Source organism: Anolis carolinensis, chromosome 6 (genome assembly GCF_035594765.1).
Source record: "Anolis carolinensis isolate JA03-04 chromosome 6, rAnoCar3.1.pri, whole genome shotgun sequence".
Taxonomy (NCBI): Eukaryota; Metazoa; Chordata; class Lepidosauria; order Squamata; family Dactyloidae; genus Anolis; species Anolis carolinensis.
The window spans coordinates 11,828,392-11,846,271 of NC_085846.1; the positions used below are offsets into that span (position 1 = coordinate 11,828,392).

The 17,880-nt window shown below is 43.9% G+C and overlaps 1 protein-coding gene across 8 annotated transcripts in view; it reads left to right on the plus strand.

The window, feature by feature from the left end:
* Positions 1-496: 496 nt before the first annotated feature.
* fbxl19 (F-box and leucine rich repeat protein 19) overlaps positions 497-17,880 on the plus strand; it is a 31,559-nt gene continuing 14,175 nt past the window's right edge. The window contains exons 1-8 of one of the 8 annotated variants that reach the window (XM_008115390.3): positions 498-2,229; positions 2,462-2,512; positions 12,184-12,388; positions 13,235-13,378; positions 13,460-13,546; positions 14,607-14,816; positions 15,643-15,675; positions 16,226-16,366. In XM_008115390.3, the coding sequence (XP_008113597.1) occupies positions 12,215-12,388; positions 13,235-13,378; positions 13,460-13,546; positions 14,607-14,816; positions 15,643-15,675; positions 16,226-16,366 (789 nt within the window). In that variant the 5' untranslated portion in view covers positions 498-2,229; positions 2,462-2,512; positions 12,184-12,214. Of the gene's footprint in view, positions 2,230-2,461; positions 2,513-3,361; positions 3,670-12,183; positions 12,389-13,234; positions 13,379-13,459; positions 13,547-14,606; positions 14,817-15,640; positions 15,676-16,225; positions 16,367-17,880 lie in introns of those variants that run through there. The other 7 variants (XM_008115396.3, XM_008115392.3, XM_008115391.3 and 4 more) reach the window with 7 other exon arrangements.

The following is a 17,880-nucleotide window of genomic DNA, read 5'->3' on the forward strand; positions in this document are numbered from 1 at the left end:
CTGAGCTAGCTGTATTCTGATTTTGAAAGTGGGGGTTGCGGATAAAAATCCCTTTCGAAAGTAAACGAACTCTGCACATGCTCAGAGGTTCACAGTGCCCATGCAGCATTTTCCATTCTTGGAGAAATTCCCTCGCCCTCTGCCATCTTGGTCGTAGTCCTTGTTCTCCTTGTTGAGGGAAATCAGCCTCCAGGAGAGGACTCTCTTCCCCGTGCTGCTTAGCGGCCTCTATGAGTGGCCTAGTCTGGGGCGGAGCCAAATCCCTCTTCCTCAGCCGCCCTATCCGCCATTTGAGTTGTAGTCCAAACATCTCTTGTTTCGCCGTAGCGACCAACAGGGCCTAAGGTACAAAGCGGGGCATCAAAACTACCATTCCCAGACGGCACCGCGCCGAGGCCTTGTCCGCCATCTTGGTTTGTAGTCCGGGCCCCTCCCTCGCGCCGCAGAGCCGAATGCGTCCCGAGGGGTGGAGAAAACTACGACCCCCATCAGCCCCCGCGCGGCGAGCGTTCCTTGCTGGGCTTCCCGGGGCCGCCATTATGAGTTTTTGTGTGGCTGTGTGCATCTCTGTGTGAGCGAGGTGTATCAGTATGTGCGAGTGAATGACTGTGGGGAGGAAGGAGGGGGAGAGGAGAGGATGAACGAGGCCGGGAGCCTTGCTCTTCTCTCAGCCAGGAGCCTGAGGCCTAGCCCCCCTCTCTATGAGGCACAGGGGGAAGAGGCAGCCGACCCCATTGCTATATCTGAGCGTTTGAAGGGAGGGGGGTGGGCTTGAAGGGCCTCCTTATGTGGGGGGAGAGACTGCTGGGCAGCTCAGAGCCCCCTTGAAGAGAGGGACAGGAGGGGGGCACCAGGCACCCCCTCTTTGCAATTGGGGAGGGCTTAAAGGCCCCCCCACCCCATTAAACAGACAAGTTTTGAGGATTGTAGGCTAAATATCACCCCCTTTATTGCTTTGGAAAAGCAGGGAAGGTTGAAAGACTACTAGTAAAGGAGAGTGGGCTCTTTATAACCAAAGCCAGAGACATCCTTGCTGTCCTGAAACCAACACTTAATCTTATATATTATTGGAGGGCATGTTTTGCAGGATCAAGCCCACCGCCTTTCCTGCTGCAGAACGAATGGAGATGGAGTTTTGAGCCCGAAGCCCAAGAAGAAGGGGAGTCTTCCTTCTCTCCCTTCTGATCCCACTTCCTCTAAGCCCAAGGAGTGGATTTAGGGGACACCTCCCCCCTCATTGAACAGGCAAGGTTTCAGGTCGTAAGGGGACTACCTCCCCTTTCGTTGTTTCAGGAAAGCTAGGACAGTTTGGAAGATTGTGAGCTTTAGTTTGGGTCCAAAGCAAGGTATATTCCTGTTTTGCTAAAACAAAAAACAAAGTCATTTAAAATATAGGTATACTTGGGGGCTGCATGTGTTCCAGGATCAAGCCCACCACCCTGCCTGCTGCAAAGTGAGTTTTGAGTAACAAGCTAAGCAGAAGGGAAGCCCCCTCCCACCACTACTACCACCACCACCACTTCCTTCCAGCCAAGAAGAGGGCAAGCCCCCCCCCCCCTTCTTCCTTTTCTCCCCACTTCTTCTTCCACCTTCTCTTAAGCTCAAGGAGTGGGCTTCCAGAGGGGAGTGGTCTGCCTGCATTTGAAAAAAGGGGAGGGTGGGTGTTTGGGCAACTGAGGCAAACCTCAGTGGTGGGCAGCAGAGGAGGAGGAGTCAGGAGGAAGCAAGGAGGGTTTTGGGGAGGGGGTCTGGAGTTTGCGTGCAGGCAATACCAAAGCTCTTTCCCCAAATTTAGAGGACCCTGAGTAGATGTGGGGGTCCAGATTGCCCTTCTGTGTGTCTCTCTCTGTGTGTTTTAATGTCCTGTGGAGCTGAAAAGGGGAGGGAGGGTGCCTTCTCGCACATCACCCCCCTTGTTTTCTCCCAAGGGCAAGGAAGGGAACAGTGGAGGGTACAGCAGGAGAGGGGCTGAGGTGTGTGTGTGTTGTGGGGGGAAACTGCTGCTATGCATCTGTAAGAGATCGTCTAGCCTCTCATCCTCCTCTTCTTCTCTCCTCCCCCCCACTTTGGTTTTGTGGGGGGGGACTGAGAAGGAGAGAGAGATTGGGAGAGAGAGGCGCATACACAAATCCTTCAGCAACTGGCAGGATCTCTTCCACAAGCCCCCCTCCCCATCATGACAACAAATCCAGCCTTAGAATCGCCATCCACACCATGGCCACACAGCAGGTGAGTGACCCCCCTCTCTTCTCCTCTCCCTCCTCCCAAACCTTTCATGGATTTTTAAAGTGGGGTGGAGGTGATGTGGGGGGGGGGGGTTGTATTCCACATCTCCAATCTCCTCCCATCCTTGGCCACCTTTTCCGCTAGTGCCTGCCTGGGATATATGCATGTCTGTATACGTGAGAGAGTGTGTGAGTGTGGCGATTGTAAGACGTACAGCATCTTTTCTCTTTTGGAGGCTTCTGATGGATGAGGAGGAATCTTTGGTGCCTGGATGCGCTTCCCAAAGGTAAGCCACTGCCCTGTTCTCTTTCTCCCCCCCCCCTCCCCCCTTTGAAAAAAATAAATAGAGGGATTAAAAATGTTGGTCTCTCTCTCTCCTTCCAAAAGCAAACTCTTTATCCCATTTCCCACAACCCTAAGCTTTCAATTCAAAATTAAATTAGCCTTCTCCCTCGTCACCTTGCCTTGAGCCCAGTGATGTTTTGAAGAGGAGGAGGGACAGAAATGCTACGCAAACTGCCCCCTCCCCACCCACCCTCCTTCCTGCATTCAATACACATAGAGTGTGGACTGTGTGGATGCACACAGCATGTGAAAACATCACAACAACTCAGATGCAGGGAGGAGGGGGGGTGGTTCAGCCATCAAACGGATTGCATATAAACAGATGCATATCTGTTGAGATCTACACCTTTCCCCTCCCCATTAAAATATATCTAGATGAGCTATTGTATTTCCCTTGCTCGCCCCCTCCCCCTTCTTTCCCATCATCTCCTTTGTTGTTTTGCTTTCTTGGATATTCTCCCCTACATTCTGTCACCTTGGGCTTGGGAGGGGGCAAAGGAGGATTATTCCTACAATGAAAATAAACAGACCCATTCATAGTCGGGGTATATATAGCCTCTGAGCAGATGAACTGTAGTGTTTTTATTTTTTTAAGCAGGGGGGTATCACCTTTGGGTGGGGTGATGAGGGAGAGGAGAAAAGAGCAGCAGCAGCAGAGAGCAGCTGAGGGGCCCGCGCGGAACCAAAGTTTCCCAGCCGCGGTTTCCAGGGGGAAGACATTGGCGGGCGTACGGGGCTGCCTCTGTGTGTGTTTCTCATGTTTTAACCCCTGGAGGGGAGGGGGAGGGGAAGGGAAGGAGGGGAGGGGCCGTGTCAGCCGGATCCAGGGGGGCCACGGCGAAAGGATGGCTCCGCTTCGCCCCCCCGAGGAGACGGGGGGCCCAGAGGGCTCTGGAGGGGAGGCCCGGCCCCCGAAGGCCGCCTGGACGTAAGAAGACAAGGGACTCTTCGCGGAGAGAGAGATGTGTCAAGCAGGTTGTTGCCGCTGGGAATCGAGGGGAGGGGGCCCTGCCACTGGCAGCATGGGGGCCCGATGGAGGGGAGCCTGCGCCGGGACCGGGCCTGTCAGCACTGAGGCCGTGGCTGGGGCGTGATGAGGTAGATGTGCCTGTGGAGACATTGGGGCCAAGGTCCCATAGATCTATTGTGGGGGTCGCCTTGTGCCTGCATTCCACCTGATCTTGCAAGCTGTGGGGAGGGAGGCACGTATACAGGTATATATATGTAAGCATTGGAGGCATGTTTCCATAGGTGTGGGTGTTGTTTTTGGGGAAGAGAAGCTGCAAGAGTTTTCCAGCTGCAGTGTTAGGAAGAGCAATGATCATTTTGTGGGTAAGAACTGGATGCAGGTTGGGAGGTGTGTGTAAACATACATATATAGTCAAGCCATGTTCCCATAGATGTATTGTGGTGGGTCGCCTTGTGCCTGCATTCCACCTGATCTTGCAAGCTGTGGGGAGGGAGGCACGTATACAGGTACAGTAGAGTCTCACTTATCCAAGCTAAACTGGCCGGCAGAAGCTTGGATAAGCGAATATCTTGGATAATAAGGAGGGATTAAGGAAAAGCCTATTAAACATCAAATTAGGTTATAATTTTACATGTTAAGCACCAAAACATCATGTTTTACAACAGATTTGACAGAAAAAGCAGTTCAATACGCAGTAATGTTATGTTGTAATTACTGTATTTACTAATTTAGCACCAAAATATCACGATATATTGAAAACATTGACTACAAAAATGGCTTGGATAGTCCAGAAACTTAGATAAGCAAGGCTTGGATAAGTGAGATTCTACTGTATATGTAAGCATTGGGGGCATGTTTCCATAGGTGGGGGTGTTGTTTTTAGGGGAAGAAAAACAGCAAGATTTTTCCAGCTGTAGTGTTATGAAGAGCAATGATTATTTTGTGGGTAAGAACTGGATGCAGCTTGGGAGGTGTGTGTAAACATATATATATAGTCAAGCCATGTTCCCATACATGTATTGTGGGGGTCGCCTTGTGCCTGCATTCCACTTGGTCTTGCAGGCTGAGGGGAGGGAGGCATATATACGGATATATGTAAGCCTTGGGGATATTCTTCCATAGGGGGTCTTGTTTTGTGGGAAGAGAAACCGCAAGAATTTTCCAGCTGTAATGTTAGGAAGAGCAGTGATCATTTTGTGGCTGAGAACTGGATGCATGTTGGGAGTGTGCATATGTACGTGTGTGTAATCCTACATATATAGTCAAGCCATGTTCCCAAAGATGTATTGTGGGGATTGTTTTGTGCCTGCATTCCACCTGACCTTGCAAGTTGTAGGGAGAATGACATGGATGGAGATACATACATACAAATATAGCTATATGAGCTATGTTCTCATAGATGTATAAATGGAGGCAGTTGTTTTATACCTCCATTCCACCTAATCTTGAGAGAAAGGTGAGGAAGGGAAATAGCAGGAGCTGGCAAAATGTTTTAGCTATTAGTCCAATTATTAGTCCAATTCCCTGCCTGCCATCCGTCCATATATATATATATTGGGGGGGGGGGGAGAGAGAGAGAGAGAGAGAGAGAGAAATTATTCATTTGATTCCAAGACACTCCCCCCCCCCCCCCCCATAGAAACATCTCTAAAAATAGAGTGCACCTTAGAATCTTAGTTCTGTCTTAGATATTTCTCAGTTGGTGGTATTACTGAAATTACTGTTTATCGTACACTTAATGGCATCTTAGAATTGAAGAAAAACACACACACATATATTGGAGCTATGTTTCTATAAATGTATATGTTTAGGGGATAGTGTTTTGTGTCTGGATTCCACCTGATCTTACAAGAAGAGCACAGGGTGAGGAAGAGAAACTGCAAGTATTTTTCATTTGTGGGTGAGAATTGAAGGAAGGTGTAGGGAAAGGAAAAGTAGCAGTTGAATGCTCCTAAAACCAGTGTCAGTTGTACATTTCTTGAGAAATGCCTCCATAACTGCCACCTTGCTCCAGACCTATCCCTTAATTTTTTTTAAATATAGAAAGTGATACCATGTTTTCTGTGTAACTGCAGTAGCTATCTCTGAATTCTCTTCCTTTAAATAAAATAAAACATAAAAAATTTATTACACAGTAAAATCAGTTTTTACAGTTACATTAAATTGTCTTTATTTGCATTAATTTGCTTTTAATTTCTTTAAGTCAATATCATGTCATTAGAGTATTTTTGGTGAGGTATAGTATGGGGTACAGTATTAGGCCTATTTTAATAGTTATTCTCAAGCAACCAGAAACTACATTTATGCAGAGTCTACCAATCCCCATGGGGGCCTGTTAACTGAAAATATACTGTAAGATTATTTTGACAACAATCATTAATTTGGACCCTCTCACAAAAGATGGTTTGGCAACATGACCACATTCTTCTTTTATTCTTCCTTGAAACATACCATCTAAAAATTGGATGTAAAGAGAGGAACCCATAATATGGGTATCTCCTTATACTCACATTTGTCCCTGTTTTACTTTATATGTCCGCTGTAAAAAGTAGAGTCAATTTGGACATTCCCTAACACAATCCTTGTTCTTACTGCATCAACTGTTCCTCTGTGCCCTGCCTCTACTCACTCCACCCCATAATATCTGGAAGAACTTACCTATGTTCTGTCATCACAGTGTTCTGCCCTTCCCTGCCCCTTCTCCAATCACTGGCAGCCAGTGGTGGGAAGTGATGACATCATGCTTTAGAGTGAGTTCTATGGACATTATACAGAAAGAGGGAAGATTACACCTACAAGGTGATATATTTTGTGGGGGAGAAATAGCTGTATGCTCAGGGTGATACCTAATTTAGTAATCTACATAATGATGACGGAAGAGAGAACATGAGCACTTTATTTTTCTCCTAGATTTCTTGGATTTTAAATCAGGGAATTATGCTTTTTGCATCATATTTCAGTGCGATGTACCAGCCATTGACAGTGGTGAAATAAATGAGAGAGTCCTTTGCTGTGCAAGCTATTGACATTCATAAAAACCTTTGGTATTACTTTTTCTGCTGGCAACATTAAATCTTGCTGCAGCCTTTGACAGCATGTCTTACTCTGTTCCTGCACATTTCAGGAAGATTTCCTATGAAAATTATTGTTATAGGACGTTGTTCTTTTTGGAAAAAACAACTGATAATGTTTGTGAAATGTTCTCTCTGAAAAGCATCAAGATTGTTCCTGGCCTTTCCCTGTGTTGTCTGGTTTAGTCTTCCGCAAGATACTTACTCTTTCAAAAATTGCTCCCTATCTTTTTTTTTCCTTCTCTAAAAGTTTCAGGTCCCTTCTGTGTCAGTTCAGGCATGATGGCCTTTAACAGGTCTGGAAAATTCCTTTAAGAAAAAAAAATAACTCACATTGTTGCCTAGATATTTGACTTTTTCTTGTTCCTCTCAAATCATTACAGAACAAGTATGTTTTTCCCCACCTTTTTTCCAGATTTGATTTCAGATTGGTTTGTAAAAGCATGAAATACACTGTGTTGTCGCCTTGGTGGCAGCACCTTTCCCCTTAGGGCCCTTCCACGCAGCCATATAACCCAGAATATCAAGGCAGAAAATCCCACAATATCTGCTTTGAACTGGGTTATCTGAATCCACACTGCCATATATTCCAATTCAAAGCAGATATTGTGGATTATCTGCCTTGATATTCTGAGTTATATGGCTGTGTAGAAGGGCCCCTAGAGAGGATCACAACTAGAGTAGTGAGTGAGGGCCCTTCCACACAGCCATATAACCCAGAATATCAAAGCAGGAAATCCCACAATATCTTCTTTGAACTGGGTTATCTGAGTCCACAAGGCAGGGATTTTCTGCCTTGATATTCTGGGATATAGGGCTGTGTGGAAGGGCCCCCAGTTCAGAGCAGAAAATGTGGGGTTTTATTCAGCTATGTGGAAGGGGCTTTATAATTGATGTTAGTAACTCTTCTAAAGCAGCACTTTTTAATGAGGACAAAGAGCAGATTGCTTTATTAAGGGGTGTTACCCCTAACTGAGATGCCTGTGTGCTCTTTTCAGTTATTTCTCTCTTGGGAAAACAAATTGGTTTTGTTCTAACCCCTTCTATAAATCAGTGAATGTGGACAACCTATATCGAAAGCAGCATGAATGCTTTTTAATAATGTCTTTTGCTACTTGGGTATAAGGTGAACATCAGTAAGTAAGAGCAGTGAAGCCATTCCTTGACTCTTCCAGATTGACCCATTCATCAGAGTTGCCTCTTTTTTTAAAGCAGATTCTTTTTATTCCATATCAGTTCCATTGTTTATACAGGGACTGTAAAGTATCCAAGGGACTTTGATTCTTGTTGCATTCACAGCTTCCCTGTGAGGAAGATCATTTTGTTCAGATGGCTGAGATTAAAGGAAATTGATGTCTCTGTGATCCCTGTGTGTCAAGGATAGAATTACAACCTAGATCTCAGTCCTTGCTTCCTAGCCATACTCAAGCAGAATGACATTTGTTTGGATATTATTCTCATGTAGTTCCCCATGCTTTAATGTGAAGTTGAATGCATCTAGATTTGGGGAGTTACATGTATGTGCATGTGCTTGTTGGTTTATTTTTTAAAGAAAAGTATTTGGAGTAAAGTCATACTTTTTTTTTAAATTTGCTATTGCTTCTTTATACAAAAATATCCATATTGACCCTTGCCTTTATTTTTCTTCTCCCTTTTTCCGCTGTTGCAGTATCATTGCTTTCCGAGCCATGCATGTTCAGTGACTGCTTTGTACACTTCAGGGGGTGATATTTGGAGCAACGCTCTTCAAGTTTCTAGACTTGAAATTCTATAAGCTAATAGGGGTAAGAAGGTCAAGCAGGATTTTCAATGACAAGCAGTTCTAGGTGGCGAATCTAGGCTTTCTATAATCACCGCCAAAATAGAATAATAATGTAGCAAGGGACAATCTTTACCAAAACTGCTGAAATTTGCATCATTTACGCAAACTAAGGCTTTATCGATGAGGAATGTGGTTTCTTTGTTGCCTACTTGTATTTATTTTTGTAGCAAAATATATTCGTTACAACCTTGGCACTTGGTGTTTGGTAACAGATTTTTTTGGTCCTATGTTATGTTTTTTTCTTCTTACTTCATGCCTATTTTTTATAGTTTAATAGTTTGGAAGCAGTGATTGGATCTTGTGAGAGAGCAGGGAAAGCTGGCAGACTTTCTCTCCTGATTGGGCAGTGGGAGTGATATTACTTATATTTATATTATTTAGTCAATTTAAATAGAATCATAGAATAGTAGAGTTGGAGGAGACCTCATGGACCATCCAGTCCAACCCCCTGCCAAATAGCAGGAAATCGCATTCAAAGCAGGTAGGAATCAATTGCAGGTGGGAATCAATACAGCCCTGCCAATCTTGCAGAACTGCAGCTATCAGCATCCCTTACAATTGGTTATGTTTTTATGACTGATAGGATTTGCAGTCCAACAGCAACAACATATAGAGAGAGTTATTTGCTCTTTGCTGATATCCTGCCTATCACGATGAAAGTGAAAGTAGCATGTGTCAGATTCTTCATCAGGGCCCAAAAATGTGTAGCATATGATGTAGCCATCTGGGGCTTTCCACATGTTTTAAACTACAGTTCCCATGCTCCCTGATTGTCAGAATATGCTGGTGTAGATTCAAGGAAGCTCTCAGCCAAACAAAAAACATCTGCAGGGTTGCCTACCATTTCTGGGAGCTGTAACCCACAGGAGGGACTGAATCTATCCAGACCCCTACTATTCTGTCAGATAGCACAGACCCGATCCCTGCATTGCACTAGGATTCAAAAATAGCTTGCTGGATGAAACTGGACTAAAGTGCAAAATGCCTACATCCAAATGCCTACTTCAGCACCCAATTAACTGCTTTCTTATTTGGAAAGTAAATGCAGTTTTGTTGCCACCATGACCAGATTTTATTCAAGCCAACCTGGACAGCAGAAGATGGTGTCTCACTTTAAAATGCAGAGAAACAGAGTTTTATTTCTCTGTTTTTAGTTCAGCATTTTGTTTTGGCCTGAATTGGGGAAACTTGGTATATTTGGGCAAAATCTGCATAAATATACATATTTTGTTTATAAATGATAGTCCTGTGGATTATTTTTCTAAGTCTCTGGAATTTATACAAGTGATGACAGTTTTCTCATGGAAATAGCATTTTTTAAAATGGCAGGCCCAAGACAAGAACCAAACAGAATTTTCTTTATTCAACAAGTCAGTTGAATATAAATATGAGTGTCATTCTCTTTCAGGTATTAATTCAAAGTCCTGGTCATGGATGAGGCTTCTTTTTCTTTGGGATGTACTAGATAAACATTTCTGCATCTTTTCTCTCTAGGATATTACTGCTTACAAGGAAAAAATATAGTGGTGGGTGAAGCTGGATGAGTCACCATACAGTAGGAGAACAGCCGCAAGCTGAGGCCCTTGGCAGGGCTTGGCAAAATTACTTTTTGTCGCACGGTGCCCAGAACTCCTCACTTACCATAGGTTGTGGGATTCTGGGAGTTGTCTAAAAATAAGCTTCCTCAAAACTTTGGTTCTTGGTTGCTTAGGTCTAATATTGCATGATCTGCCCCATGTGTCTAGTGCTGAGGTGGCTGCTGGGATTTTGTTTGGCTTGCCAACAGTTCCCACACTGGTGTAACCCAGATGCAATATTTAGTTGAGAAACTTATATTGGGGATGCAAATCCCCTGCACATGCCAACCTTCATTTGCCAGGTGGCATTGTCTGCATCCTATCCTTGTTTTCCTAGGACTACTGATGGCCCACAGGAATCCCACTGATCAGTCCTGCCAAGACAGAACTGTTTGAGTTGTCTTAAGTTTCACTGAGACCCTGTTCTTTTTCCTTTGAATCCATTCTGGGTTTTGTTGTTGTTGTTGTGTGCCTTCAAGTTGTTTCCCATTTCTTAAAACGACTCCAAGGTGACCTTATAATTGACTTTTCTTGTCAAGGTTTCTTCAGAGGGAATTTATTATTGCCTTTCTTTGTGGCTAAAAGGGTGTGACTTGTACAAGACATCCAGTGGGTTTCCATACCTGAACAAAGATTCCAACCCTTATCTGCTAGGGTTCTAGTCCAACACTCAAACACCATACTGGCTCTACTGTTTTAGTAGTGAGCCAGTTTTACTTCTTTCCCTATCTTTGTGTGATGGGTCAGTGGTCTGTTTCAAACTAATAGCCTTTTTAAATGATGAAAACAATGTGGCATTTTCTAACTTACTTTATTTGTTGCAGCGATAGGTGAGACTTATTTTCTTTACTCCTGTTGTCTAGTGATTGCTGTTAACACCTGGCCCACAATTTCCCCCTTTATGTATATTCCCTGCTGTCCTTGCACTGCAACATATATCTAAGAGTTTTCTCCTGGAAAAGTGTCCTTTTGGACAACTGTTCTTGAAATCTTTTAATATTTGCTATACTTGCTGATAGAGTCTGGGAGCTGTAGACTTATAAATTCAGCTTGGGAAAGTTACAGGTTTGGTATTGTGAAACCTATTTTAAGGTGTTTTGTTTCAGATTACAGCTAGAAGAAAGAAACTGGTTTTGTTTCTTAGACTTTGTGAAGTGAATATATTGTATCATCTAGGTTATTCTGATATGGCTCAATATTTGTTGTTGGGTGGCTTCAAGCTGTTGCTGGTTTATGGGATCTTGTCACTGGGCTTTTTTGGCAAGATGTGTTCAGATGAGCTTTGCTGTTGCCTTTTTCTGAGAGAATGCGACTTGCCCAAGGTCACCCAGTGGGTTTCCATGTCATCTAGGAATTCAAAGCCTGGCCTATAGTATATGTAGTCATATGTCATATATGGATGGTAACGCTACATGGATGGTAACGCTATAACATGCTGGCTTTGAGGGAATACACATCAGACAGTCTCCGAATTATAAATATCAGTTACAAACAGAGATCAGACAACAGGAAGTGCGATGAAATCTACTCCTAGGAAGGGAAATTGACTCCTCTAAGAGTTATCATGGAAAAAGGGTGTCTTCACTGAAGCTTTGTCACTAATCCTTGTTTCTACGACAACCCAAAATTTTCGAAGTCCACTTGTCACAAGGACCAAAATGAGATGCAGTTCTCTGTAAGAGGGAACAAACAGCAAAACAAATGTTACAGGGATGTTAACCCTTCACTATGTTATTGAAAATAAAACAGATATAATTTTTGGCTGAAGTTTCATTTAAAAATGTACCTGTTCCAACTTACATACAAATTCAGCTTAAGAGCAAACATACAGAATTTACCTTGTTAGTAACCTGGGGATTGCCTGTACTATATATACTTATTTCATTCAATTCATTTGTAAGCCGCCCTGAGTCTCCTGGGGTGAGAAGGGCAGGGTGTAAATGTTGTAAATAAATAAAAACTAGTATAAGAGCTTTAATCTAAAACCCTAAATTTTCCTTAGATCTGGTTTCATCACTTCAACAATTATACTGAAGTCTAATCTCCTTTGTTTTACTTTTAAACTTCTTTCCCTTGCCCAATCCACTTGTGAATTGTTTTTACTATGCATTATCCCACTTGCAGAAAAAATGACTGCTAACTCACATGTTTGGCCTCTTCTCTCCTTTGCAGCCCAGAGAGTAGCTGAAGCGGGACGTAGCCAATGTCGTCCAGCAAAGGGGCAGGGGCTGGAGCTCGCCGGCGGCGGACGCGGTGCCGGAAGTGTAAAGCTTGTTTGCGATCAGAGTGTGGGGAGTGCCACTTCTGTAAGGACATGAAGAAGTTTGGGGGCCCTGGGCGCATGAAGCAGTCGTGCCTCCAGAGGCAGTGCACAGCGGTGAGTGGGATGGGAAAGCTGGTGGCATGTATGCTCCAGCATACTTTTGTACTAGTGGCTGGTGTGAGGTCCTCTTTTCATTATCTGATGCAACCTTTGAGGGAAAGAAGAGCAGCCAGGCACATCGCCATCATGTCTTGGCTCTAGTAGCTAGTGAGAGAATCTTTCCATACCATCTACCACTGTTGTGGCCTCTGAAGAAGAGCAGCCAACATCCTCTAGACTTAATCACCTCCTCCAATGATATCCCACTTTCCTTGTGTTTTGTGTCTTTTTAGATTGTAAAAAGGGAACTTTTATATGACCCCTTTGTAAGTTGGTTGTGGAAGCCTTTATGGCTGAAGGACTGGGAATAAAAAAAACCCTAAGCAGTCATTCCATTTCAGCATGGCAAACAAGGCAAGGTTTGGAATACTGTGGGTTCCTAGTCCGCATGATTTTGAAGAAAATTTGATCCAGAGGCCTGTACTGTTACAGTATTAACACAGAGCCCATGAAAGTGTAGCTGGTGGTCACGTGTGGCCCTTGAGCCCTGCTTTTGCTATTCTCAGAAGCCCTTAGCCATCACCAAAAGCACAATTTTAAAATATCTTAATCTTCAGACATTTCTTTTTCGTCCCTGAAAACTGGCCCAGATGAGTAAAATTGAGACTTATAACCTTGATTGTTCCCTTCAATGTAAAGCTAAGAATGTATGTGTATTCTTTGCCTCCTAACTGAGCCACCCTAAAAGAATTTGGGAACCACAAATCAGCCATCTAGGATGACATCCGCCTCTGGGAAGCAATTCTTTCCAACGGCCCCTGTGAGTTTTCACTCATTTCTTGATCTTCTCTCTCATTACAGCCAGTTCTACCTCACACGGCTGTGTGCCTGGTGTGTGGGGAGGCCGGGAAAGAGGATACAGTGGAGAGTGAAGAGGAGAAGTTCAACCTCTCGCTCATGGAATGTACCATCTGCAATGAGATTGTGCATCCAGGCTGTTTGAAGGTAAGCTGGCAGACAGAGGAGGAGGGATGTTATCTGTTACACTCTTGCGCTTCAACTATGCCTCTTGTTTTCTCTTTCCAGATGGGGACTGCTGAAGGAGTGATCAACAACGAGATTCCAAACTGCTGGGAATGTCCCAAGTGCAAGAGAGAAGGCAAATCAATGAAAGTACGTGAATGTGGGGCAAGAATGCCAGGAGCAGAGGAATGGTGTGGCAAAAGGCCAACCATGAAGGGATAGAGAGCAATGGGGGAAACATGCAAGGGTCTCATTTAGTAAATGCTGGTAAAAATAAGATTTCTTGCTCATTATTCGTTTCCACATTAGACATAGACTCCATCTCTTCTCCCCCCCCCCCCCCCCCCCGGCCAATATACTAGTTAGCAACAGGGCTTTCAATAATGACTACAGGATCTTGAGGACTGTCCAACTGAAATTTCACACAGTTATTGCTCAAGAAGACTGCTCCTCCCAGAGCTATAGTGCAAAGAAACTACAGCATTGCTTGTCTCACTGCCCTTGGGGAAAGTATTTCCATGTGTTACTTGAGATACATGCAAACATAATTTTATCATAATTAAAAAAGAACTCGAGAGATGGGAAGAGAAATGCCTTATCCCATCTATGTTCATGAATTCTTTCCTTCAAATTATCCCCACAACACTGGTTCTCCCACCATTCTACTACAAGAAAGGTATCATTTATGTACACAAGGACAATATGGGTGTAGGATTCCTGTGTTTTTCTCATATCTTCCACTGGGATATGTGGGCAATGTGCCTGCCTTGTTTTTCTGGACCATAACTCCTAGAAACCTCCTATTCCTATTGTTCTCAGAATTGTAATACAGAAACGTAACTTTTCCAAGCACTGGAAAATGTTTTTTGAATTGTTGAAACAAAAACACATCCTTAAAATAAAAGTAAGGGATGCATAGCACTATTTTTGACAGCCAGCTCTGGCCCAATGTACATAGTTTTAGATCTCTGTTTCAGTTGTTACTTTTGTTTTGCTTTACACAAAGTTGATCTGGCAGTCTCTCTCACCTCAACTGTTCCTTTGGGATTTCTCTGTCTTGGAATTCCCTTTCCCAAATTTGCATGGTTATGGAGGCACTGGGGGAGGGGAGTCTTACACAAACTCCTTTATGTCTCAGGTCTGTTTGTAAGTTATGGAACCACATGCATGTGCTGATGACTCTGTTTGCCTTCCATCCTCTTGCACTTAGGACTCAAGTGATGGCACAGGGAAGCGGCGCTCTGACAATGGGGAAGATGGTGTCCGGTGGAAGCTGACAGATGAACCCGCTCAGAACAAGAAGAAGTTGGCACCCGCCCCTCCCCTATCCCAACCGCCCTCTGAGGAGAGTCAGGGTGGAGCCCACAAGCGCAAGAAGGAGAAGGAGCTGCCGCCCCCAGACACGGGACCCAAAAAAAAGGTTAGGGAGAAGACTGGAATGACTGAATGACTTTAGACTTATGCAGAATGCGAAATTGTTTTTTACTCCTTTTTCTTACTCTCAGATCTTCTCCCCCCCCCCCCCCAAAAAAAGAGCCTTTTCATTGGTCATGTTTGGTGACGATAAGGAAGATGGTAGTCTTAGCACAAATGAAACAAGATTCTAGATTAGAAGCGGCTACTTAGAAAGACCCTGCAGAATTGTACCCCAAGTCAGCCTTAGCTTGGTTTCTGGAATGTGTTTCGAGAAGAACAATCAAAATGGTAAAAGGTCTAGAAGCCTCAGAAGAATGGCTTAGGGAGCTGAGTGTGTTTAGCTTGGAGAAGGCAAGGTTATGAGGATATCTATGTTTAAATATTTGAAAGGATGTCATATTGAGGAGGGTGCAAGCTTGTTTTCTGCTGCTTCAAAGGCTTAAGGCACAAAGCAACAAATTCAAAGTACAGGAAAAGAGATCCCACCTAAAGATTAGAAAGAACTTCCTGATGGTGAGAGCTGTTCAGCAGTGGAATATGCTGCCTGGGAGTGTGGTGGAGTCTCCTCCTTTGAAGAGTTTTAAGTAGAGGCTGTATGGCCATTTTTCATTAGTCCTTTGATTGCATATTCCTTCATGGCAGGAGGTTAGACTAGATGGCCCTCATGGTCTCTTCTAACTCTGTGATTCTATGATTCTACCTCACTACCCTCCCATCTTTCAAGAATCTATGGTCTGAACTCTGTAAATTCTTCTAGTTCCCAGTAGGGAGATCCTGGCTTTCGAACTCATTCTGCTCAATCATCATCATTTCTCATCTTTTTCTTTCAGTTAAAAGGCGCACGGGAAAAGCATCTGAAGAAGGTGAGTGTGTTGAGTTTTATCACTTGGCAGGTTGCCATTAAGCAAGGCTGGGCATAATACAGTCAATAGACTGGGGGACTCAGTTTGAGAGGGTCTGCCCTGATGGCTGGTAAGGTTGCCTAGCACATGCAAAGTCTGGCCTATCAATATTTTTCCCCAACATGACTGAGAAAAGCACCTGAGCAGCATCTACACATGACATGTTCAACAGTATGGTTCTTGTAAGAAATTGATGCCTTATTTGCCAAGCCTCCCCAGCTTTGTCCTCCCTTCAGATAAGTTGGATGATAGGAAACATCACCCACATAGGGCATGGTGGTGCAGAATGGGAGTTGTAGACCAACACATCTGGGGATAGATCCTGAACCTTTCTCAGTACTGTTGCTGGACTCTGCTTTAAATCACACGAAAGACAGGCTTTTGTGTGATTTAATGAACTACTTCACTATTGTGTGTGTGTCTTGTGTCTGCTCTGCCTGGACTCACATCTTTGCTTGGGCTTTCTCCTCCTCCTCCCTCTCCCCCCCCCCCTCTCTGCCCCAAATCGCAGGCCGCTGAGCAGCCTTCTGATGGGAACAAGTTGCAGTCCATGCAGACCTGGAGCCGCATGGGCAGCGGGGATTTTGAGGTGAAGGGGTCCATCTCCCACCCATCCATCCATCTGAGCCAGATCACGGCTGGTGACTTAGAGGTGAGAGACCTGACAGGAGGAGTCATTGCCTCTTTCAATATTACAGAATGGAAGTGAGTACTGGCAGCTCAGAGTGGGGAAATCTCTGACCCTCCACCTTTTTTGGATTACGCTGCTCAAAGTCCCGGCTGCGTCATTGGCCTTCAGACTATTGTCAAATGTTGCTGTAAAGCTGTACTTTCTCCAAATGTATAACAAGCATACAGGCTGACAGACATCTTCAGAACAATGTTACTTTTTCCCAATACAACTCCTGGAATACGGGGACAGCATGGAGTTGTCTTAAAAATATCTGTATCATGCTCACATAATGCATAGAGATATGCCCTCTATGCATTGTCTTTTTCCCCTTTGTGCTTCACTGATACTTCCTTTTAGCCGCCAGGTGGGGCTGTAGTCAAGAAATACTAATTGTTTGCAACTTTGGATATTTTTTGGGGTGATTCTGTATTGAGTACAGATTCTTCCGTGTTCTGTAGTTCAACCATGGATATAGGTTGTTGTTTTTTTAAGTCCTCATAAAAATGTGATTTTTTTCATCCTGATCATTTATTTGATTTATAGCTTTGTTCTACCTCAAAACCACAAGGCAGGTAACGTTGTATTGAAAACATTACAAGCTCCTTACAAATACTAACTCCTGACATTCACACTGTTCTATCCCTGGCTGCTGGTTTTTCTTTTTTTTCAAAGATTGCCTACTGCTTCCAGAAGATGTCTAGCAATGTGATCTGATGTGTTTCCCAGGAATTGATTTAGAAATATTTTGCGTTTCAAATATATGCTCAGCAGGGTGGCTTACAGACAATAATCTAAAACAAAACATGAAAACAATTGAAACGATTGGGAAAATATTTTTTCAAAACAGAGCAGATCGAAAGGAAAAGGCCTTCCACATTTGCGGGTGTGACTTTTGTGGATTTTATTATTTGTGGATTTGATTTAAAATGTTCTGCCAAGGAATCTCTAGATTGATGGTTCTCAACCTTTGGATCCCCAGATGTTTTGGCCTTCAACTCCCAGAAATCCCTAACAGCTGGTAAACTGGCTGGGATTTCTGGGAGTTATAGGCCAAAACACCTGGGGATCCACAAATTGAGAACCACTTCCCTAGATCTGTCAATGAAACTACAGTCAATTTCCTCCTGAAGTTGATCATACAGTCATGCTGGGGGACCTTGGGAGAGCATCCACTTGGAACATAGGTTCTCTAATGAGATTCTGTGGTTAACTTCAAGTTTCCCATAGAGTTGTGCTGGAAAAACCTAGATGCTCCAAGAGAGCGGCTCTCTCAGGTAAAATTCATGGTTTCATTTTCACCAGGACCCTGTGTCCCTAGCCACAGTGAATGTGGAGAGTGACTGTAATTCAATCAAATTCTACTTTAAAATGATCAAGGAAAGCCACTTCTATCTTGTGCTGATAACAATGGCAAAGGAGATATTTGATAGTTGGATTTTTTATATTATCAATCCATACTGTTTCTGGAAGTGAGTCCATCTGCATCTCAGGAC